At 44.4% G+C, this 24,230-nt stretch overlaps 1 protein-coding gene across 2 annotated transcripts in view; it reads left to right on the forward strand.

Moving 5' to 3' along the window:
• Positions 1–19,752: 19,752 nt before the first annotated feature.
• CABP5 (calcium binding protein 5) overlaps positions 19,753–24,230 on the forward strand; it is a 30,570-nt gene continuing 26,092 nt past the window's right edge. The window contains exon 1 of one of the 2 annotated variants that reach the window (XM_082261177.1): positions 19,753–19,930. In XM_082261177.1, coding sequence (XP_082117303.1) covers positions 19,877–19,930 — 54 coding nt within the window. In that variant the 5' untranslated portion in view covers positions 19,753–19,876. Of the gene's footprint in view, positions 19,931–22,844; positions 22,968–24,230 lie in introns of those variants that run through there. The other variant, XM_082261178.1, reaches the window with a different exon arrangement.

Here is a 24,230-nt window from a genome sequence, read left to right on the forward strand (position 1 = left end):
AAAGAGAGAGGGGGATGAGAGAGGGGGTGAGAGAGAGAGGGTGGATGAGAGCGAAAGGGGATGAGAGAGAGCGGGGGTTTGGGGGGTTGGAGAGAGAAGAGAGAGAGAGGGGGAGGAGAGAAGGGGAGAAAGAGAGAGAGAAAGAGAGAGAGAGAGAGAGAGAGAGAGGGGGGTGTAAGAGAATGAAGAGGGAGTGTTATCAGTATGTCTGCTACTCACAATTATGACCCCATCCCCCATAATATGATGCACAGTGCTTCCCCCGCCAATACACATAGGTGACCAGCACACAAACCCCCTTAGGACACATAGGGGGGGGGGGTCCTCCCTTATGGTACAATGCCCCCCCTCCCCCAGAACACACACAGGGCCTCTCTAATACAGAGGCTGCCCCCCCCCCCTACACACACAGATCTCCCCTCAGTGGGGTCTCTTCCCCTCTCTCAGCTCTTCGGTCAGTGGACACACACAGCTCTCACCCCCTCCTCTTACCAGTCTGGGAGATGTTCTCCTTCTCCATGGGCCCCCAGGTCTCTATCTCACCCCTCAGGACTGAATCCTGCTTATCCATTCCGCTCCGTCCATCCCGCCCAATCCTCCAAAGAGTCTCTCATGGGGCCCCCTACTGGCCTCGGGCCCTTGGACAGCTGATGTTCATAAAAAACTCCAAGTGGCAGTTGCACCATGACGTCACTGTGCATGTGCACCCGCTCCATCCTGGCAGCCTATGCATGCATGCGCAGTTCTAAAGTCAGATGAAAGCCATTTTTTTACAGTCAGTCGCTGTCCATAACAAACATTTAAGGGCAGCTTGTAAATCATCTTAGATTTACAAACTGTACTGTAAATTTACAGATGGTTGGTAACCCTGTCAGAAAGGGAGCAGAAAACTAGCTGGCATCACCATAGTATTGGTACCTACTAGAGTAGTAGAACAATTCTCCTGCGCTCGAGCGAAATATGACGGAGGGAAGGTAGATACTTCAGACTCGGGTGGATAAAGCCTATGGTCTTGCTGCCCCCTCAGGATCAAGGGTATCCAGAATGAACTGGGAAAAAGACAAAAGAAAAAAGCACCCTGCGTGAGCCTGTTTTCTTAAACCCGCACCCGCTAAATGTATGACCAGGACCGCCCGCACCCGCAACCTATGTGTTCCACACCCGCTCGCACCCGCAATGTTTGTGTCCAATCCCGCAAACTTTATCTCAGTGCTGGCCCTTATCTGCAGTCACAGCCCTTATCTTATAATGCTGTATAATGATGCTGAAAAGAGGTCTTAGAGTTAGAGGCTCATCATGCTCTCCCTGCAGCTATGGTTCCTCCTTCTCCTTCCCCAGCCAATAACCACATCATACAACGTTGCCTGATACAGTGCCAGACCAAACCATTACACACATGCTCTCCCCGCAGCTATAGTTCCTCCCTTCCCCAGCCAATAACCTCATACAATGCCTAATACAGTGCCAGACCAAACCTTAACACAGAAAAAGGAGGGGGGCAAAGAAGAAAAGTCTTCCCAGACCTCGCTCCGCCAGCTCTCATTACTCTTCTCGGGGTATGGTACACTGACAGTCATGTACCATACCCCGAGAAGAGTAACGAGAGCTGGCGGAGCGAGGTCAGGGAAGACTTTTCTTCTTTGCCCCCCTGGTTCAGTCTGGCACTGTATCAGCATTGGTTATTGGCTGCGCTGGGGAAGGAAGGAACCATAGCTGCGGGGAGAGCATGCACAAGTACAGTGAGTCCTTACATCATAGAGTTCCCCGTGGGTCTCCCGCAAAAGTTCCTGACCGCCCGCCCGCACCCACCCACAGCAATGGGAAAACCGCCCGCACCCGTGGGATTTGCGGCGAGTCCCGCGGGAGCCCGCACCCAATGCAGCCCTCTAGTACCTACTATAGTGATTTCCAGATTCCATGGGGATCCTACAGGTATGGCACATTCTTACTTACATTGGTCCAAGCTGGACCAATGTAATTATGAAAAAAATGGCTATACCTGGAAATCAGCTTTAACTACTTACCCACTGGGTACTTATACCCCCTTTCCTAACCAGGCCAATTTTTAGCTTTCAGTGCTCTCACACTTTGAATGACAATCACCCAGTCATGCAACACTGTACCCATATGACATTTGTGTTCTTTTTTTCACACAAATAGAGCTTTCTTTTGGTGGTATTTAATCACCACTGGGTTTTTTTTGTTTTTTGCGCTATGAATAAAAAAAAAAAACATTTCTGTTATAAAGTTTTGCAAATTAGTAATTGTTCTTCATAAATTTTGGCAAAAAGTTATACTGCTACATATCTTTGTTAAAAATAACCCAAATCAGTGTATATAATTTGGTTTTGGTGAAAGTTATAGAGTCTACAAGCTATGGTGCCAATCATTGAAAATTGATCACACCTGATGTACTGATGGCCTATCTCATTTCTTGAGACCCTAACAAGCCAGTAAAGTACAAATATCCCCCAAATGACTCCTTTTTGGAAAGTAGACATTCCAAGGTATTTAGTAAGAGGCATGGTGAGTTTTTTGCAGTTGTAATTTTTTTCCCACAATTCTTTGCAAAATAAAGATTTTTTTCACAAAATTGTGATATTAACAGGTTATTTCTCTAACATGGCATATGTATACTTGCAGCTACACCCCAAAACACATTCTACTACTCCTCCTGAGTATGGCGATACCACATGTGTGAGACTTTTACACAGCCTGGCCACATACAGAGGTCCAACATCCAAGGAGCACCTCCAGGTGTTCTAGGAGCATAAATTACAGACATAATTTTCCGACTACCAATTACACTTCTGAAGGCCCTGGAGCACCAGGACAATGGAAACGCCCACACAATGACCCCATTTTGGAAAGAAAACTCCCCAACACATAATCTAGGAGGCATTATTAGTCTTTTTAACATGTTGTTTTTATCCACAAGTTTTTGGAAAATGTAAAAAGAAAAGAAAATCGCATTTTCTTTTTCCACATAGCATTTACATAGCAAAAGATACACCCCAAAATACATTCTGCTATTCCTTCTGAGTATGGCGATACCGCCTGGCCGCATACAGAGTTCCAACATGCAGGGGGCACCGTCAGGGGTTCTAGGGACATAAATTACACACATAATTTCTTGATTATCTATTACACTTTTGTGAGGCATTGTAGGGCACTGATGGCACTGATAAGAACTGAAGTGGCACTGATGGGCACTGTGATTGCACTGATGTGGCACATATGAGCACTGATGTGGCATGGATAAACACTGATGTGGCATGAATGAGGCACGGATGAGCACTGATGTGGCTTAGATTTGGCACGGATGAGCACTAATGTGGCATGAATGAGGCACAGATAAGCAATGATGTGGCATGAATGAGGCACGGATAAGCACTGATGTGGCATGGATGTGGCTCGGATTAGCACTGATGTGGCATGGATGAGGCATGGATGGGCAATGATATGGCATGAATGAGGCACAGATGAGCACTGATGTGGCATTAATGTGGCACGGATGAGCACTGATGTGGTATGGATGAGGCATGGATGAGCACTGATGTGGCATGAATGAGGCACGGATGGGCAATGATGTGGCATGGATGAGGCACGGATAGGCAATGATCTGGCATGAATGAGGCATGGATGAGCAATGATCTGGCATGGATGTGGCTCGGATGAGCACTGATGTGGCATGGATGAGGCACGGATGAGAAATGATGTGGCATGAATGAGGCATGGATGAGCACTGATGTGGCCTTGATGGGACATGGATGAGCACTGATGTGGCATGGATGAGCACTGATGTGACATTGATGTGGCACGTATTAGCACTGATGAGGCATGGATGAGCACTGATGTGGCAAGGATGAGGCACGGATGAGCACTGATGTGGCAAGGATGAGGCACGGATGAGCACTGATGAGGCATGGATGAGCACTGATGGATCTGTACACAATTCCTGGAAACTGAAAACATCCCAGTTCTTGCATGGCCAGCATACTCCCCAGACATGTCACCCATTGAGAATGTTTGGGATGCTCTGGATCGGCGTATACAACAGTATGGCGATATCGCCTGGCCGCATACAGAGTTCCAACATGCAGGGGGCACCGTCAGGGGTTCTAGGGACATAAATTACACACATAATTTCTTGATTATCTATTACACTTTTGTGAGGCATTGTAGGGCACTGATGGCACTGATAAGAACTGAAGTGGCACTGATGGGCACTGTGATTGCACTGATGTGGCACATATGAGCACTGATGTGGCATGGATAAACACTGATGTGGCATGAATGAGGCACGGATGAGCACTGATGTGGCTTAGATTTGGCACGGATGAGCACTAATGTGGCATGAATGAGGCACAGATAAGCAATGATGTGGCATGAATGAGGCACGGATAAGCACTGATGTGGCATGGATGTGGCTCGGATTAGCACTGATGTGGCATGGATGAGGCATGGATGGGCAATGATATGGCATGAATGAGGCACAGATGAGCACTGATGTGGCATTAATGTGGCACGGATGAGCACTGATGTGGTATGGATGAGGCATGGATGAGCACTGATGTGGCATGAATGAGGCACGGATGGGCAATGATGTGGCATGGATGAGGCACGGATAGGCAATGATCTGGCATGAATGAGGCATGGATGAGCAATGATCTGGCATGGATGTGGCTCGGATGAGCACTGATGTGGCATGGATGAGGCACGGATGAGAAATGATGTGGCATGAATGAGGCATGGATGAGCACTGATGTGGCCTTGATGGGACATGGATGAGCACTGATGTGGCATGGATGAGCACTGATGTGACATTGATGTGGCACGTATTAGCACTGATGAGGCATGGATGAGCACTGATGTGGCAAGGATGAGGCACGGATGAGCACTGATGTGGCAAGGATGAGGCACGGATGAGCACTGATGAGGCATGGATGAGCACTGATGGATCTGTACACAATTCCTGGAAACTGAAAACATCCCAGTTCTTGCATGGCCAGCATACTCCCCAGACATGTCACCCATTGAGAATGTTTGGGATGCTCTGGATCGGCGTATACAACAGCGTCTTCCAGGTCCTGCCAATATCCAGCAACTTCGCACAGCCATTGAAGAGGAGTGGACCAACACTCCACAGGCCACAAACACCAACCTGTTCAACTCTATGCCAAGGAGATGTGTTGAACTGCGTGAGGCAAATGGTGGTCACACCAGATACTGACTGGTTTTCAGACCCCCCCCCCCCCCCAATTCAGTAAAACTGAACATTTTAGAGTGGCCTTTTATTGTGGCCAGCCTAAGGCACACCTGTGCAATAATCATGCTGTCTAATCAGCATCTTGATATGGCACACTTGTGAGGTGGATGGATTATCTGGGCAAAGGAGAAGTGCTCACTAACACAAATTTAGACAGACTTGTGAACAATATTTGAGAGAAATCGGCCTTTTGTGTACATAGAAAAAGTCTTAGATCTTTGCTCAATAAAAATGGGGGCAAAAACAAAAGTGTTGTAATATATATATATAATTTTGTTCAGTGTATTTATTCTCTATAATGATACCATCCTGTAATTTAATGTTATTAAAAACTACCATTCTATATCATGACTTTTTTTTTTAACAGTCAGCCTTTTAAAGTGTTTCTTCCTTGCTGTATGGCACATTGAAGAGAATTCTGTACATAATCAGGGAAGTGACTGGCTCTGTGATTTCCCCAACATGCTGCGGAGAGGACTGCTTCTTTCTGTGTGAGAGCAGCGGCCTCTCCGCAGCAGCCTGACACTCTCCCCCACCTAGTCACATCTAGAGCTCTGCAATCCAAAGGGAGTGTGAGATTGGCTGATTGCAGAGCTCTAGCGTGGAATTCTCCAGGGTTTGTTTGGACCGCTGCAGAGAGACCGCTACTCTCACCCAAACAGCAAAGGTCCCCTCTGCTATATACTGGCCAGGGAGCAGGGCCAGGACAAGGGGTGGGCAGCAGGGACGGTTGTCCTGGGCACAATGGTTTATTGCAGGGATGGGGGGTGCCTTGACCCTAACCCTAAGGGAAGGGGGGGAGAGCGCAGATTGGCATCCTTGCCCTGGTCGCTGGATGACCTTGTCCCGGCACTGCCAAGGACAGACTTTTCCTCTCTGTGTGTGGCTGATTTGCAGAGAACAAACAGTAATACCTGAGAAATTTTTGTTTAAATATAAAGCTCAGGGAACAAGCAGTAAGTATAGACTAAAGGGCCATACACACTATAAGATTTTTTGAAGACTTTTTCCTTCAGATTTACCTTTTCTATGTAGGGCCTGCCAGATTGCATACACATTGAAAGTGTTTAGGTGTGACCTCATATTATCTGGTTTTGGTAAATCTAAAGGAAAAAGTCTTCAGAAAATCTTATAGTGTGTATGGCCCATTAGGTTTATGGGGACAGAAAGCTAGAAGTATAAAATGCAGACTGACAATTTGCACGTCAATTCCATATTCTGCCACTAGAGGGTGCAAGTTGAAAACTGAGGATGAACTGAGGCTAGAAAACTGTAAAACTCTTTTGTGTAACTGACCTTACATTCAGATATTAGGCACAGACAATGTATATTTTAATAATTGTAGGCCATAAGAAGGAATTTAGATTATTTTTTGGTGTGTTTTTGGTTTATTTAATTAAAGCCTGTTTACAATGTTGCATTACTTTATGGTGCAGTAAAACTGGCCATACACTAGCCGAAAAATCGTTTGAAAATCTGTCATTTGGTCTTGTTGTTAGTTTTTCGTCCAGTTAATGGGCACAAATAGAAAATCGGTTTTAACTTTTTAGAGCTAAAAAATTGAAGGAACAGTTTGGAAAATGATGCTGAATGAACGATAAATTGAAAGGTTAATATAATTAATCACTAAGGTAGTAATGAATAGTCCTTTTTAAGAGTCCATAAAATCATATACACATGAACTTGAGACTTCAAGTTGATATCATTGAAGAAACAATGTGCACTTAGAGGGACGCCTTCACACTCCACATCACACATAAAAATGACATAAATCTTTCCCTTAGTTAGTAAATGCAATAACTTTTGCGCAAACCAATCAAAATACGCTTATTGCGATTTTTTTTACGAAAAATATGTAGCAGAAAACAAATTGGCCTAAAATGTTAAAAAATTTAGATTTTTAATTTTTTTTGGGGGGGCATTTCATATAAAAAAATGTGATAAATATTGTTATTTTTTCAAAATTGTCGCTGTTTTTTTGTTTATAGCACAAAAAATAAAAATCGCACAGGTGATCAAATACCACCAAAAGAAAGCTCTGTTTGTGGGGAAAAAAAGGACGTCAATCTCGTTTAGGTACAGCGTCGTACGACCGCGCAATTGTCCGTTAAAATCACGCAGTGCCGAATCGCAAAATAGGGCCTGGTCTTTGAGCAGCCAAATCCCCCGGGGCTTAAGTGGTTAAATAGCATCTCACTCCCTGCCCTATGTAGATGAGCAGAAGCGATACACATAGCAGAGCAGCGCACGCCAACAGATTAGTCCCGGGAGCTTTCAAGCTACGTAACCCATGTACATGTGGACATATAACCAACCATTGCATTAACCCCATAGTGGATGACACAAAATGAGAAGTCCACAAAATCAATAAGACAATGGGCACGAGATCCAATCCCAGTAAACTAACTGTGACAGTGCGGTGGCTGCAAAAAATTACTGAACACACTGCTGAGTGTACGTACAGTGCTAATACAAACAACTCCCATCAATATAATGATAGATGATAGACACATTAATCATAAAATATTCATAACATATCAAAAAAAAGGAAAATGAGAACTGTCAGCAATTTTAAGTCAGCAGAACTCTAACCGCTTACATACAATAATATAAATGTATGTATAGTGTATAAAACCATATACAGAATATATTTAATATACTAAAAATTACAAATAGAACTTATAAATAGACTGATCAATATCGGGAGGCGGCATGTCTCTTTGCTGGAGGGGGCATGTTTCTTTGCTGGAGGGGGCATTTCTCTTTGCTGAAAGGAGTATGTCTCCTTGCTGGAGGAGGCATTTCTCTTCGCTGGAGGGGGCATTTCTCTTTGCTGGAGGGGCAGGTCTCCTTGCTGGAGGGGGCATTTCTCTTTGCTGGAGGGGGCATGTCTCCTTGCTGGAGGGGGCATTTCTCTTTGTTGGAGGGGGCATTTCTCTTTGCTGGAGGGGGCATTTCTCTTTGCTGGAGGGGCAGGTCTCCTTGCTGGAGGGGGCATTTCTCTTTGCTGGAGGGGGCATGTCACTTTGCTGGAGGGGACATTTCTCTTTGCTGGAGGGGGCATTTCTCTTTGCTGGAGGGGCAGGTCTCCTTGTTGGAGGGGGCATTTCTCTTTGCTGGAGGGGGCATTTCTCTTTGCTGGAGAGGGCGTGTCTCTTTGCTGGAGGGGGCATTTCTCTTTGCTGGAGGGGGCATGTCTCTTTGCTGGAGGGGGCATTTCTCTTTGCTGGAGGGGCATTTCTCTTTGCTGGAGGGGCATTTATTTTTGCTGGAGGGGGAATTTCTCTTTGCTGGAGGGGGCATGTCTCTTTGCTGGAGGGGGCATATCTCTTTGCTGGAGGGGGCATTTCTCTTTGCTGGCGATGGCATTTCTCTTTGCTGGAGGGGCATTTCTCTTTGCTGGAGGGGGAATTTCTCTTTGCTGGAGGGGGCATGTCTCTTTGCTGGAGGGGGCATTTCTCTTTGCTTTAGGGGGCATGTTTCTTTGCTGGAGGGGACATGTCTCTTTGCTGGAGGGAGCATGTCTCTTTTCTGGTGGAGGCATTTCTCTCTGCTGGAGGGGGCATTTCTCTTTGCTAGAGGGGCATGTCTCTTTGCTGGAGGGGGTATGTCTCTTTGCTGGAGGGACATTTCTTTTTGCTGTAGGGGGCATGTCTCTTTGCTGGATTGGATTGTCTCTTTGCTGGAGTGGCATGTCTTTTTGCTGGAGGGAGCATGTCTCTTTGCTAGGGGAGGCATTTCTCTTTGCTGGAGGGGGCATTTCTCTTTGCTGGAGGGGCATGTCTCTTTGCTGGAGGGAGCACGTCTCTTTGCTAGGGGAGGCATTTCTCTTTGCTGGAGGGGCATGTCTCTTTACTGGAGGGGGCATGTCTCTTTGCTGGAGGGAGCACATATCTTTGCGGGAGGGGCATTTCTCTTTGCTGGAGGGGGCATGTCCCTTTGCTGGATTGGGATGTCTCTTTGCTGGAGGGGGCATGTCTCTTTGCTGGCGATGGCATGTCTCTTTGCTGGAGGGGCATTTCTCTTTGCTGGAGGGGGGATTTCTCTTTGCTGGAGGGGGCATGTCTCTTTGCTGGAGGGGGCATTTCTCTTTGCTTTAGGGGGCATGTTTCTTTGCTGGAGGGGACATGTCTCTTTGCTGGAGGGAGCATGTCTCTTTTCTGGTGGAGGCATTTCTCTCTGCTGGAGGGGGCATTTCTCTTTGCTAGAGGGGCATGTCTCTTTGCTGGAGGGGGCATGTCTCTTTGCTGGAGGGACATTTATTTTTGCTGTAGGGGGCATGTCTCTTTGCTGGATTGGATTGTCTCTTTGCTGGAGGGGCATGTCTTTTTGCTGGAGGGAGCATGTCTCTTTGCTAGGGGAGGCATTTCTCTTTGCTGGAGGGGGCATTTCTCTTTGCTGGAGGGGCATGTCTCTTTGCTGGAGGGAGCACGTCTCTTTACTAGGGGAGGCATTTCTCTTTGCTGGAGGGGCATGTCTCTTTACTGGAGGGGGCATGTCTCTTTGCTGGAGGGAGCACATATCTTTGCGGGAGGGGCATTTCTCTTTGCTGGAGGGGGCATGTCCCTTTGCTGGATTGGGATGTCTCTTTGCTGGAGGGGGCATGTCTCTTTGCTGAATATATGGGAATGTCTCTTGCTGAATATATGGGGATGTCTCTGATGGATTGGGCTGTCTCTTTACTATTTGGGGATGTCACTTTGCTTTATGAAAATGTCTATTTGCTTTATGTAAATGTCTCTTTGTTGGATGGGCTTGATTTATTTTTATTTTTTTTTTCAGAGCACCCCACTGTGCATTTACATGTGTTATGGTGCAATGAAATTAATGTATATTAAAACTGTGTTGCCTTAGTGCCTCAGGCTGTCATTCCAAATGAATTGCACCACAACACTTTAATGCATGTAATGTGTGCTTCCAGTAGTGGGACAGGTTTGTCCAGAGCCCAGGGCAAGGATGCTAGACTGCAACCCCCCTTCTGCTGCTCCTAATGCATGCCAAAGAATGGGTATATCGCCCTGCTGCACCCATTCTCTGCCCCCTTGCACCCATTCTCTGTGTGTCCAATTGCATAGCTTCTAGCAGCTAGAAGGTAGTTTATGCATGGTCGCGTCAGCATAAGGCAGATGGAGTGGAGAGTGGGCATGCTGGGTGATTGTCAGAGCAGACAATATTATTATTATTACTATACAGGATTTATATAGCGCCAACAGTTTTTGCAGTGCGTTCGGGTAGACAGTCTAATTACAATACAGTTTAATACAGTAGGAATAAGGGGGCCCTGCTCATTAGAGCTTACACTCTAAGAGGGAGGGTCAAGTGATACAAAAGGTAATAACTGTGGGGGAATAGACATGAGGCCTGCTGGTTTCTAGCCACTGATTTAGAGAGTGAGTGGTTAGGGGGAACACACTTACTGCGGTGCCCAGGGTGCCTGCCCTCCTGTCCACCCCTTGTCCTAGTCCTGTGTGCATTGGAAAGATATGAATGGGACCTCAATTTCACTTATCTATAGTCATAGGATTCATCTTGGCCCGAAGCTCTGACAACACAAAGTACCACTGCTATATAAATAACTAATCAGGGTTAAATATCACATTTCCAATAAACTCAGTGACAAGGTAGAAAAATAATCACCTGGTAAACTTAGGAAACAGATGTAAAGGAAACTTGAAAGTAGAAAATAAAATACAAAGTGAATATAAAGTAAGGTTACCAGATTTTCAAAACTAAATTCAGGGATACACTACTGACCACACCCACTTTTAACCACTCCCACAAAACCACACGCCAATTTGTAGCTACACCCACAAAATCACACCCCCATTTTTAACGCACCCTCAAATGATTGATCAGCGACTTTTTGAACAAGAGGTAGACATTCGAGGTATAAAGACAAAATGCTTTGGGCACCCTGAATAGAGGACCGCACCTTGGCAAATTGTGTGTGTGGCCAAATTGCAAACCCAGTGTGCAACAGTAGAAGGGCCTTGAAGGGGTAAGGTTAAATAGGACCTAAGCCTATCCTGCTCTGAGTAAAAAGTAAGCAATGCACAGAGTGCAGAGGTCAGGAGTAAGTAATGGACAGAGTGCAGAGGTCAGGAGTAAGTAATGGACAGAGTGCAGAGGTCAGGAGTAAGTAATGGACAGAGTGCAGAGGTCAGAAGTAAGTAATGCACAGAGTGCAGAGGTCAGAAGTAAGTAATGCACAGAGTGCAGAGGTCACGAGTAAGTAATGTGCAGAGGTCAGGAGTAAGTAATGCACAGAGTGCAGAGGTCAGGAGTAAGTAATGTGCAGAGGTCAGGAGTAAGTAATGCACAGAGTGCAGAGGTCAGGAGTAAGTAATGCACAGTGGTTTGGAAGTGTTTAAAGGTGAGTTTTTCCATAATAATGGAGTTTATCCACTGATTTGAAACTAATAATACCTGAAGTGTGGAAAGAGACTATTAGAGTATTACAGTATTTACACTATAATACCAAAATTATTGGGACGCCTGCCTTTACATGCATGTGAAATTTAATGGCATCCCAGTCTTAGTCCGTGGGGTTCAATATTGAGGTGGCCCACCCTTTGCAGCTATAACAGCTTCTGGGAAAGCTGTTCACAAGGTTTAGGAGTGTGTCCAGTGGTGGGATTCAAAAATTTTAGTAACCAGTTCCGACTTTCCCAGCAGAATGACCAGCGTGCCCCCTTTTAATGCACAGTGACCAGCGTGCCCCCTTTCAATGCACAGTGACCAGAGTGCCCCCTTTAAATGCACAGTGACCAGCGTGCCCCCTTTAAATGCACAGTGACCAGCGTGCCCCCCTTTCAATGCACAGTGACCAGCATGCCCCCTTTTCAATGCACAGTGACCAGCGTGCCCCCCTTTCAATGCACAGTGACCAGCGTGCCCCCCTTTCAATGCACAGTGACCAGCATGCCCCCCTTTCAATGCACAGTGACCAGCATGCCCCCCTTTCAATGCACAGTGACCAGTGTGCCCCCCTTTCAATGCACAGTGACCAGCATGCCCCCCTTTCAATGCACAGTGACCAGCGTGCCCCCCTTTCAATGCACAGTGACCAGCGCTGCGTGCCCCCCTTTCAATGCACAATGACCAGCGTGCCCCCCTTTCAATGCAGAGAGACCAGCGTGCCCCCTTTCAATGCACAGTGACCACAGCATTACCCCCAATCATTGCAGAGTGCCACAGCATTGCCCCCAATCATTGCAGAGTGCCAGCCACAGCATTGCCCCCAATCATTGCAGAGTGCCAGCCACAGCATTGCCCCCAATCATTGCAGAGTGCCAGCCACAGCATTGACCCCAATGATTGCAGAGTGCCAGCCACAGCATTGCCCCTAATGATTGCAGAGTGCCAGCCACAGCATTGCCCCCAATGATTGCAGAGTGCCTGCTACAGCATTGCCCCCAATCATTGCAGAGTGCCAGCCACAGCATTGCCCCCAATGATTGCAGAGTGCCAGCCACAGCATTGCCCCCAATGATTGCAGAGTGCCAGCCACAGTATTGCCCCCAATGATTGCAGAGTGCCAGCCACAGCATTGCCCCAATGATTGCAGAGTGCCAGCCACAACATTGCCCCCAATTTCAGAGTGCCAGCCACAGCATTGCCCCCAATTGCAGAGTGCCAGCCACAGCATTGCCCCCAATTGCAGAGTGCCAGCGATCCCCCTGCGAGACCCATGCACTTACCTCACGGACAGTCTCGCAGCTTCTCTTCAGTCCCCAGCTCCCCGCGTCTCCGAGTCCTCAGTCCTCCCGAGGCGCCTCCTCCTCGTCCAATGGCACGGTGTTTGCCTTTCGGCCAATCAGGAAGTGGGAGGACCCGCTCCCTGAATTGGCCAGGAGGAGGATCCGTGTGACAATAGCGAATTCTCATTCACTATTGTCACAGAATGGGCGGGTCGGGGGGCACTGCTCCGCTCTGCGGCTGCGCGGTCCGAGCGCAGGACATTCAATTGTACTGCGCGTCCTTAGACGCGCAGAGGGATTCAGCCGGTTCTGCGAACTTGCAGAAAGTTAGTAACCGGTTCTATGGAACCGGTGCGAACCGGCTGAATCCCACCACTGTGTGTCTATAGGAATGTTTTACCATTCTTCCAGAAGCGCATTTGTGAAGTCAGGCACTGATGTGTATGAGAAGGCCTGCCTCACAGTCTTCGCTTTAATTCATCCCAAAGGTGTTCTATCGGGTTGAAGTCAGGACTCTTTGCAGGCCATTCGAGTTCCTCCACCCCAAACTCGCTCATCCATGTCTTTATGGACCTTGCTTTGTGCACTGGTGTGCAGTCATGTTGGAACAGGAAGGGGCCGTCCCCAAACTGTTCCCACAAAGTTGGGAGCATGACATTGTCCAAAATGTCTTGGTATGCTGACACCTAAAGAGTTCCCTTCACTGGAACTAAGGGGCCAAACCCAACCCCTGAAAAACAACCCCACACCATAATCCTCCATCCACCAAATAATTTGGACCAGTGTACAAGGCAAAGTCTAAAAATACATGGATCAGTTTGGGGTGGAGGAACTTGACTGGCCTGCACAGAGTCCTGAGCTCAAACCAACAGAACACCTTTGGGATTAATTAGATCGGGGACTATGAGCCAGGCCTTCTTGTCCACATCAGTCCCTGACCTCACAAATGCGCTTCTACAGGAATGGTTAAACATTCCCATAGACACACTCCTAAACCTTGGGGACAGCCTTCCCAGAAGAGTTGAAGCTGTTATAGCTGCAAAGGGTGGGCCAACCCAATATGGAACCCTACGGACTAAGACTGGGATGTCATTAAAGTTCATGTGCGTGTAAAGGCAGGCGTCCCAATACTTTTGATAATATAGTGTATATGGGATGTTGCTCTGAGTTATGCACAATGTTTTTTAATTATGGTCCAGCTTTGACAAATGCAAGTATACATCTATGTGCCATGCTGAGAGGCTGCCTTGCTGCATTGTATCCATAGGAAGGCACCATTAAAAGAACAGTAAGACAAGCAATCTGCAACTCCTTACTTGCTCTTAAAAAATCTTCAAAGTTTATTGGTTCTCCATAAAAGACACAATAACATGTAGCAAATTCCAACGCGTTTCAGTCCTCTCAACCTTGTTGTGTTGTTGTGTTGTGTTGTTGTGTTGTGAACAAGAGACTGAAACACATTAACATTTGCTACATTTATTATGTCTTTTATGGAGAACTAGTAAACTTTGCAAATATTTTAAGTTAGCTAGTTTTGAGTTAGTAAGGATTTGTGGATCGGTTTTCTTACTATTATGCTTGCAGCTGCACCCGACTGCTTTGGGATATTTCCTCACCTCATTTGGGTGGTAGCACCAGTACTTTGTTTTATGGCCAATCACAGAACACCTTGCATTATTACAGTTGAGTGCAAGATGTTCTCTGCTTGGATTAGGTGGACATTGTGACAATTACGCCCCACCTCTCTATTTCGTCCAATCAGAAAAAAAACATTGCATTCTTTGAGAAAATTGCAAGCAGTTCAATGAATGGGGCCTGTGCTGACCCCTTGTGGTAAATGTGTAGAAGGGCAGCTGCTTCACACAGGACTAAGAAGACAGGGACTTACCCTGGTTTACCTGGATTTCAACTTTAAGGAAAACTCTCTTGTCTTTATGTAATGCTGAGCCACATGTGACTTGGGTGCAATTGCCTAAAGGCTGCAGGAAGCTGGGCACAGCGGTAATGCCTTTTGACATCTCAAGTTAAGGAGATAAAACTGGCATATACACATCCAGCCTATACCTGGAGCAATCCTATTATCAGCTGGTTCTGGAACAGGAGTGGTGGTGATCAGTTACATTTTTGGGTCAGTTAGTGTGCAGGCCAAGGGATAGGGGGACACCCAGGTGGTAGGCACCCAAAGGGAAGACTCAAACATACAGTAGTTGAGGATGCGGAGTGTATTGTTAACCGTTCCAGACACAATTTATTTTTTATTTTTTTTACAGGTACTTATATAGCGCTGCCAATTTATGCAGCGATTTACATAGATATTGTACAATCACATCAGTCCCTGCCCTCAAGAAGCGTACAATCTAAGGTCCCTAACTCACATTCATACATACTGTACATATACTAGAGCTTATTTAGACAGGAGTCATTTAACCTACCAGCATGTCTTTGGAGTGTGGGAGGCAGAGGCTGACTGGCAACTTTCAGCCCAGGGGGCAAGTACAAACCAGAGGCCCATGGTGCAGCAACTTGGCCCCCCTCCCAATCTCCCTTTTCCCAGCCTCCTCCTGACCCCCATTCCAGGCTGAAGCTCCACTCCAGGAACTCTCTACTCACTGACCCTCGCCAGCAGGGGGCGGTTGGGGGGGAGCTCAGTTGGGGCTGGCTGGGGGAGGAGAGTCTCTAGTGGGGCATGCAGCTGGCCTCTGCTCAGGCACAGTTTACACCATCCATGCTGGGGGGGGGGGGGGGAGCCCAAGCTCTGTCCTTGTCTTCAACCGGCACTCAGTAGGTCAGTGGCAGGGACTTTTTATTTCTTTTCACCAGGAGTCCTTTAGGCATGTCTTTGGCAGAAGTGGCGCAGCCTTTTTTGGGGCATCAAAGCGGCCCAGGGGGACAATTGCCCCCCTGCCCCCTGGCCTGCTCCTCCCCTGGTGGGAAGAAATCCACGCAGGCACTTGGAGAACATGAAAACTCCAGGCAGGTGGTGCCGTAGTTGAGTCTCGTAAACAGTGATAAACAATCAGCAGCACTCACAACAGGAGACTGAACTCACAGCAGAAGAGTGGTGAACCGAGGCCAACAGCAACTGTCAAAGAGGCAGTAGGCAGGCAGATGCAGTAGCGCAGTAGTGGAAAAGTTCCCCAAGAAGATTGCACCAATCCCGATACTGTCCCTCCTTCTCTGGAACCTTATGAGCTAGGTTCACTCTTCCTGTCAGGTGGGTTCCTGTCTCTAACCTCACAACATACAGAATGTGGTGCCAACAGCAGTGGGCCAGGGCTTTTTGTAAGCTCTGCCCTCACCAAAGATGGCTGCGAGGTCACCCGGGTGGCAGTGTCAAATCAGACAGCAGTCCACCCGATGACCGTTCTGAGCTCTAAGAAGAATAAATTTTTCTCTTGCCATCTACTTTCCCTGCAAGATAGATGTACAGTGCCACTCGTATAGGGAGGTCAACCTGCACTTGCCTACACTTGCACCTACCTGCGGTGAATGAGTAGGTTTCCTAAGTGCACCAACAAAAAAAAGCTAGGGCACCCACGTCGCACTGGTCCCAGCTGTAGAAATGACTGTTATTTCTGTCTGGACCACCGTAGTACAGTGCCTTGAAAAAGTATTCACACCGCATAAAATTTTCCTCATTTTGTCATGTTACAACCAAATACGTAAACGTATTTTATTGGGATTTTTATGTGATAGACTGACACAAAGTGGCACATAATTGTGAAGTGGAAGGAAAATGATAAATTGTTTTCAAAATTTTTTATGATTAAATATCGGAAAAGTGTGGTGTGAATTTGTATTCACCCCCCTGAGTTAATACTTTGTAGAACCGCCTTTCCCTGAAATTACAGCTGCAAGTCTTTTTGGGGATGTCTCTACCAGCTTTGCACATCTAGAGAGCAACATTTTTGCCCATTATTCTTTGCAAAATAGCTCAAGCTCTGTCAGATTGCATGGAGAGCATCTGTGAACAGCAATTTTCAAGTCTTGCCACAGATTCTCAATTGGATTTAGGTCTGGACTTTGACTGGTCCATTCTAACAGATGAATATGCATTGATCTAAACCATTCCATTGTAGCTCTGGCTGTGTGTTTTGTTGTTCTGCTGGAAGGTGAACCTCCGTCCCAGTCTCAAGTCTTTTGCAGACTCTAACAGGTTTTCTTCTAAGATTTCCCTGTATTTGGCTCCATCCATCTTCCCATCAACTCTGACCAGCTTCCCTGTCCCTGCTGAAAAGGAATGGTATGTTTAGGATGATGGGCAGCTTTAGTTTTCCGGCATACATAGCGTTTTGTTTTCAGGCCAAAAAGTTAAATTTTGATCTCATCTGACCAGAGCACCTTCTTCCACATGTTTGCTGTGTCCCCCACATGGCTTCTCGTAAACTGCAAATGGGATTTCTTATGGCTTTCTTTCACCAATGGCTTTCGTCTTACCACTCTTCCATAAAGGTCAGATTTGTGCAGTGCATGACTAATAGTTATCCTGTGGACAGAGTCTCCCACCTGAGCTGTGGATCTCTGCAGCTCTTCCAGAATTACAATGGGCCTCTTGGCTTCTTCTCTGATTAATGCTCTCCTTGCCCAGCCAGTCAGTTTAGGTGGACGGCCATGTCTTAGGTAGGTTTGCAGTTGTGCCATACTCTTTCCATTTTCGGATGATGGATTGACTAGTGATCCGTGATGTGTTCAAAGCTTGGGATATTTTTTTAAACCTAATCCTGCTTTAAACATTTTCCACAACTTTATCTCTGACCTGCCTGGTGTGCTCCTTGGCCTTCATGATGCTGTTTGTTCCCTAAGGTTCTCTAACAAACCTCTGAGGGCTTCACAGAACAGCTGTATTTATACTGAGATGAAATTACTCTATTTACTAATTAGGTGACTTCTGAAGGAAATTAGGCAATTGGTTCCTCTAGATTTTAGTTAGGGGTATCAGAGTAAAGGGGGCTGAATACAAATGCACCCCACACTTTTCACATATTTATTTGTAAAAAAATCTGAAAACCATTTATAATTTTCCTTTCCATTTACAATTATGTGCCACTTTGTGTTGGTCTATCACTGGAGTTCCCAAACTGTGGGTCGGGACCCACTGGTGGGTCGCGAGCTGCATTTGAGTGGGTGTCGATGAGCTGGAAATCACTGAGAGCGGGCCTGCTTAAATTGTGCTGTGCGAGCCCGTGCAAATTACAGAGAGCCAGAGCAGTCAAATCGCCATGGATTGAGGACCCCGCCCACACAGTTAATGGAGACTGATCTGCATTTCCCGTGAGCAGGATACTTGCATCAGTGAGTAGGTATGTTGGCTGTTATGTAGAATATGTTCATGGGGTGCAGAGCCAGCTCATCGGTCCTGCTGGTGGCAGCGGTGGTGGCTAGACTGGTGGCGGGATTCTCTCAGCTATAGCGGGTAGAGACAGCAGCCTTGGTGTCATAGGAGGACCAGGCGGCCCAGCGGTGTCAGGAGTTCATGGCAGCTTCTGTGACCCAAGTAGAGGAACTGAAGGAGAAGAGCCAGGAAACCAAGACCAGCATAGAGCTCCTCATCATGGAGACTCTGAGTTAGGTGTGCTGGGCCCTGGAGAGGGCAAACCGGCTTCACCTTCACTATGGACCGCTGGGAGAGGAAGGAGGGTGAGTGCCATATAGGCTTATATTTATTTAAATATTAAATGTATTCAAAAATAAATTGAAAAGTAGTAAATTGATATTTTTATTTTAACATCCCCCTCCCTTTGAAATATGCATTATTATTATTAAAATTTGCATTTATATAGCGCCCACAAATTCCGTAGCGCTTTACAATATTCAATTACAAGCAAGTGGGTCCCGAGAAAATAACTGTATTCAGAAGTGGGTCTCGGCCCAAAAAAGTTTGGGAAGCCCTGGTCTATCACATAAAAATCTGAAAGCCATTTATCATTTTCCTTTCCATCTACAATTATGTGCCACTTTGTGTTGGTTTATCACATACAATCCCAATAAAATACATTTATGTTTTTGGTTGTAATGTGACAAAATGTGGAACATTTCAAAGGGTATGAATACTGTATTTGAGCTCTCAGTAAGAAAGTGTGTAGCGCTCCTATCCAGGCCTGTAATGAGAACCATCAAGAGATTGTAATGGACCATCTGTAGGTCCGGAAACAACCCTCAGAGGTCCTCCTACAAGCTCATACAGACCATACGTGTTTTCTAAAAGGTCAGTGAGATGAAATAGGATTGTAATTTTTAGGAATTGCCGTGACATATTGACATCAATATTAATCAGGTCACAAGATTTTGTTCAGATAATCCCAGGCCATGCTGATAAACTGGCCTACCACACTCTAGTGATTTCCTTTCTGAGACATCGTTAATTCTCACGTCTTCCCAGGCATCAAAAAAAAAGAATCCCCAGCTTTAAACACCATAAATTAAGCCAAATTAACTATAGCAAGGTTACAAGCTGCTTTCTTCAAGCTTCAGTGCACGGGACAAACACGGTAATCTCCTTGGTCAAGTTAAGTTATTATATTGGACTGCGAATAGTCTACTGCTAATCCCAACGTTGCTGGCTTTAACTCCTGGATGGCATAGATCTGGACGCCCATCTGTCACTGTCACTCTCCCCCTCTACAGTTCTGTCTGTCCCAATTTACTTGTCACTTTCACGTGCATGAATTCCACCCACTTCCAGAATGTCATTGTCATAGAGTCATACAGCAGACCCCACCAGATGCACAAGACTTTTCACTAATGATGTTCACATGCACGATCTCCATTTGTGTTGAAGAGCATGTTAGAGCCTTGAGTTACGGAATGTGGTAGTTATTCAAGAGAATGCAAGGAGCGTAGTTTAGAAACCAATCACTATGCCTTGTTTTATGGAAGCTCTCTACTGGGGTGAAGAGTGACTGGCAGGATGGGTAATGTGAGCAATCATGGCCAAAGCCTACACATAGAGGTCATTCCAAAAGTAAGTATGAAAGCCCAGTGGTAAACTTTAACGTAAAATAGTATTATGTTGGGTTTTTAATTTGTTGCTATGTTCATATTATTGTTTGCTATGCCTTGAATTTATATTGTAATGTTTTCTTGAAAAGGTCTGTTGCCTCCTCTTAGAGTGATCTGCTTTGGTTTCAATTAGCTAATAGGAGTTGGTCACCTTCAACCAGACTGATTCTCTAATGTTGATGACGTTTCGGAGCTTATCCAAGCCATTTCTTCAACACTGCCAAACAAATTCAGCTGAAAGTGACTTCTACCACTGGCTCAACCATGACCTGGATAGACGAGAACCTTGACTGCCATTTTGGTTTCCATTCTTCATCTGGCCAACCTTTTGGTTGAAGAGTAAAGATACATAAGCTATAGAAAAAAAAATGGGAAGGGGACTACAGACTACAACCTCTAGTTTTCACATGATTTTACTGGTACCACGTCCCCCCAATAAGTGACACTAAACGATATATCGTCCCTACCAATACAAACTAATAGGACTTTAAAGGTTCCATACTAAAATGTAAAATGTGTTCATTTTATTAATACAAAAGATTAAAAAGATTAAAACAAGAGGACACCCTGACCCATATTGTCAGGGTGTCTTTTTGTTTTAACCTTTTTAAGCTTTTTTTACAAATAAAATGAACAATTTTTAAATTTTGGTATGGAACCTTTAAAGTCCATTTAAATTTGTATTGGTAGGAACAATATAGCTTTAATAATAATACTTCTTTATAATACTTCTTAGAATATATGAAGGTTTGATTGATTCAAATGTTATTTGTTATATTGTATTCTGCATGGATTATTACTCTAATCTTTATATTTCATTTGGTTTAAATGTATTCAAAAGCAAAACATTTTTTATTTTTTTTATTTTTGGGTAGAATGGTAAAGAGCTAGAACCTTTGCCAGGTTTTTATTGCTGCCAGTATCCCTGCTAGAGAGATTAACCCATTCTATTTGTCCTGGTGACCATTGTCTCTGGAATGGAAATTAAGGGGAAGATTTTAACATTTTAAACTGCCAGAAAATAACGAAGGACATCATCCAGCTGGGATACTCCTTCCTGGGGGAATTGTCTCCTTACTTTGGAGAGAATTTCTCTCACTTCTTGTTGTGCCTACAGGACAGGAAGGTCTAATCTCATGATCTCTACTTGAATTATCAACTTTCCTCTGGTCCACAGGGCGGTTTCAATAGAAGAGGGGATAACTACACTCATAGTGCTATCCTGGTATCTGTAGTCCCACAAGGTTTCTGATGGCCAAGTTTCTCCAAGGGTTGAAAACGCCTCTGAATTGAATCCAGGCATCGCTTGCCCCATCTGTGGTGCCAATTTTCAGATAGCATTTCTATAGTTCCTTCGAAATGTATTTGAAAGTGTACAAATTCCTCGATCTGTCGTACATAGATCTTTTTTCTGCCGTCAGTCAATGTTTCTAGAAATTTATTTTAAGGGAGCTAGCTGCCTTTTCAAATCTGTGTTTGCCCATTGTATGGCCTTCATGATGCTGTAATGAATTTTGAAATGCCATTGTTGGTCATCAAAACAAAGCCTATTTCTGTAACATTTTAATCCATTGACTTATGTTTTGGAAAGTTAAAAAAAAAGTAAAAAAAAATATATAAAAAAATAAATCCATTTAAAATTTAATGTAACTAAAATACGCACACTTATGCTTATGCTTAGGGTAAAATCAGTCAAGCAATTTCTAAAGCAATACAAGATACGTGAGCAGGAAAAGGAAATTGTTCAATTTTAGTGTTCCATTACTCCCAAATGCAAATCTTTGCTTTTGTGGTTTTAAAATACAGAACTTATTAACTTGTATGAAGTTTCGTTTATGGGTCATCATGAGACAACTTTATTTTCCTTGGCATTGTATTTAATAGTTTGGCCAACAGGGGGCCAATGTGGAACAAACTTTCTGCTGAAATAAAGTTTCTCAATACTCGGATTATCCCAATTGTTCTTGACTTGATTACCCTTTAGCACTCATTAGCACCAGCAAACGTTGACTTTTATATAAAAATTATGCTTTATGATTGTTGGGTGGTATATTAGCATTTTTTGTTGTATGTATCATTTAGGCTTAGCATTTATAAAAAACTTTTACCACCAACATTAAAAAAGGGGTATGGGGGTGTGGCATAATGACCATATCAAGACCATGACCATGTGTGGGCATGATGACCAGGTGTCATGGATAATAGTAGGAGTGCCTGTTAATTCAAGAGGGGGGGGGGTGCCATTTCAAATGTCAGTAGATGCCAAAAAGTTATTGCCTTCACCTCTTGACCAGAAGTGTTCATACAGTTGAAGCTGACCATTAGGACTATCGAAGCCCACATTCTGGATGATGATACAAACTGTAACGTGAACCAAGACGTAAGAGCCGGATAATAGAAGTCTGATATCTTCAGAAGCCTCCTGTCATTGGCTTTAGAATCTTGAAGAGGCAGATGACAATCAAGACAAGGACATCCAACTGGTATAAGAAGACATGAAATGAATAGACTAGCTCGTACATTTAAGTGCAGGCGGCTATTATTCCTGGAACATAGCTGCTGTTTCCATATCCCAAACTGATTTGCCAGATGTCCCGGAGGAAGGGGGGGCTCTTAATTCAGCAGATGTTTAGAGTCCGAGAGGAGGCATGTGATATAATCTGTCTTATCCTCTTTCTGGTGATCTCTAAAACCAATCCACTCCCATAGCTCCTGTGGCATCCATCGTCTATGCTCCTCTCTTGTCCATGTCAATATCTACATCTTTCGTAGCCTTTATTCAACCGATCTGATTGTTTAGACTACCCATCCTTACCCTCGACCTTCGTTGTGTCTTCTTCAACGTTCTTCCTCAGCCTTCGATAAAAGGTTGACCTTCATCACCCAACGCTGCTCTACCCTTGTAGCTCCATTGTCCACCGAGCCGTGTACATTCTGTTTTTTGTCTGTCCATCCTTGTTGGGTGACCCCGCGTAGGGAAGAAGGGTTTCGGCAGAAAGGTGGGTGACAATCTCATTCAGTGTTTTGGGTGCTATGGAGGCTGTTTAAAAAAAAAAAAAATACAGGAAAAGAAAATTTGAAGGAAAATGATTTGTTTACCATGTTGATCAGTCAGGTTTATCGTGTGCTCTTTGTGAAAATCTTTGGGAAAATCAAAGAAAGGATCTGATTTAGCCTGGTTTTCCTACCTCTCATGTTTATTACTATAAATAAATCCCTTAAAATGTTTTATTTAAATACTTTTATAGATAACAAAATGTAATTTTATGTATCAGAATATACAGCATGGGCAAAACTATAACTACAATGATAATATAGGCAACTAGCAACCTTTATAAATAGAATTCTAATATAATAGTTATCTCTTCCATACACTGCAGATGGTATAAAAGTGTAACTCTACACATAATGCATTTATTCAATAAACGTATCATTCCGGAGTTTTCATGGGTTAAGACACTTTATTGTATGATTAGAGGTAGATACAGTCAGGACTGTTCTAAAAAAGTAGGGGACATCGCCAAATGTTACTGCCAAACTAATTGTTGAAAGTACACAAAAAAATCCAATTCATACATACAATAATATGTCAGTGCCGGATACATTCATGTGTGAGAGATTGTTGTGTTATCTATCTATCTATCTATCTATCTATCTATCTATCTATCTATCTATCTATCTATCTATCTATCTATCTATCTATCTATCTATCTATCTATCTATCTATCTATCTATCTATCTATCCATCTATCCATCTATCCATCTATCCATCTATCCATCTATCTATCTATCTATCTATCTATCTATCTATCTATCTATCTATCTATCTATCTATCTCTCTATCTATCTATCTATCTATCTATCTATCTATCTATCTATCTATCTATCTATCTATCTATCTATCTATCTATCTATCTATCTATCAGAGATGTATAGTAACTAAGTAGAACTACTTCACTACTGTACTTAAGTACGGAAAGGCGGTATCTGTACTTTCCTAGAGTAGAATTTTTTTCTCCTACTTCCACTTTTACTTCACTACATTTTTTAAATGATTTCAATACTTCTACTCCGATATTTTTTTTTTTTTGTGCTGCATAGTTACTTGTTACTATTAGAAAAGTTACCTCTGCCAGAACAGTAGATGGCAGATTTCATGAAGCTCAAAACATGTGTATTATCAGCGCATACCAAAATAAAAGCTACTGTATGTATAAATAAAAGCTGCATTTGAAATATTAAAAAACAATATGATGGTCAAA

This window comes from Pelophylax lessonae (genome assembly GCF_965119305.1).
Source record: "Pelophylax lessonae genome assembly, chromosome: 6".
NCBI lineage: Eukaryota > Metazoa > Chordata > Amphibia > Anura > Ranidae > Pelophylax > Pelophylax lessonae.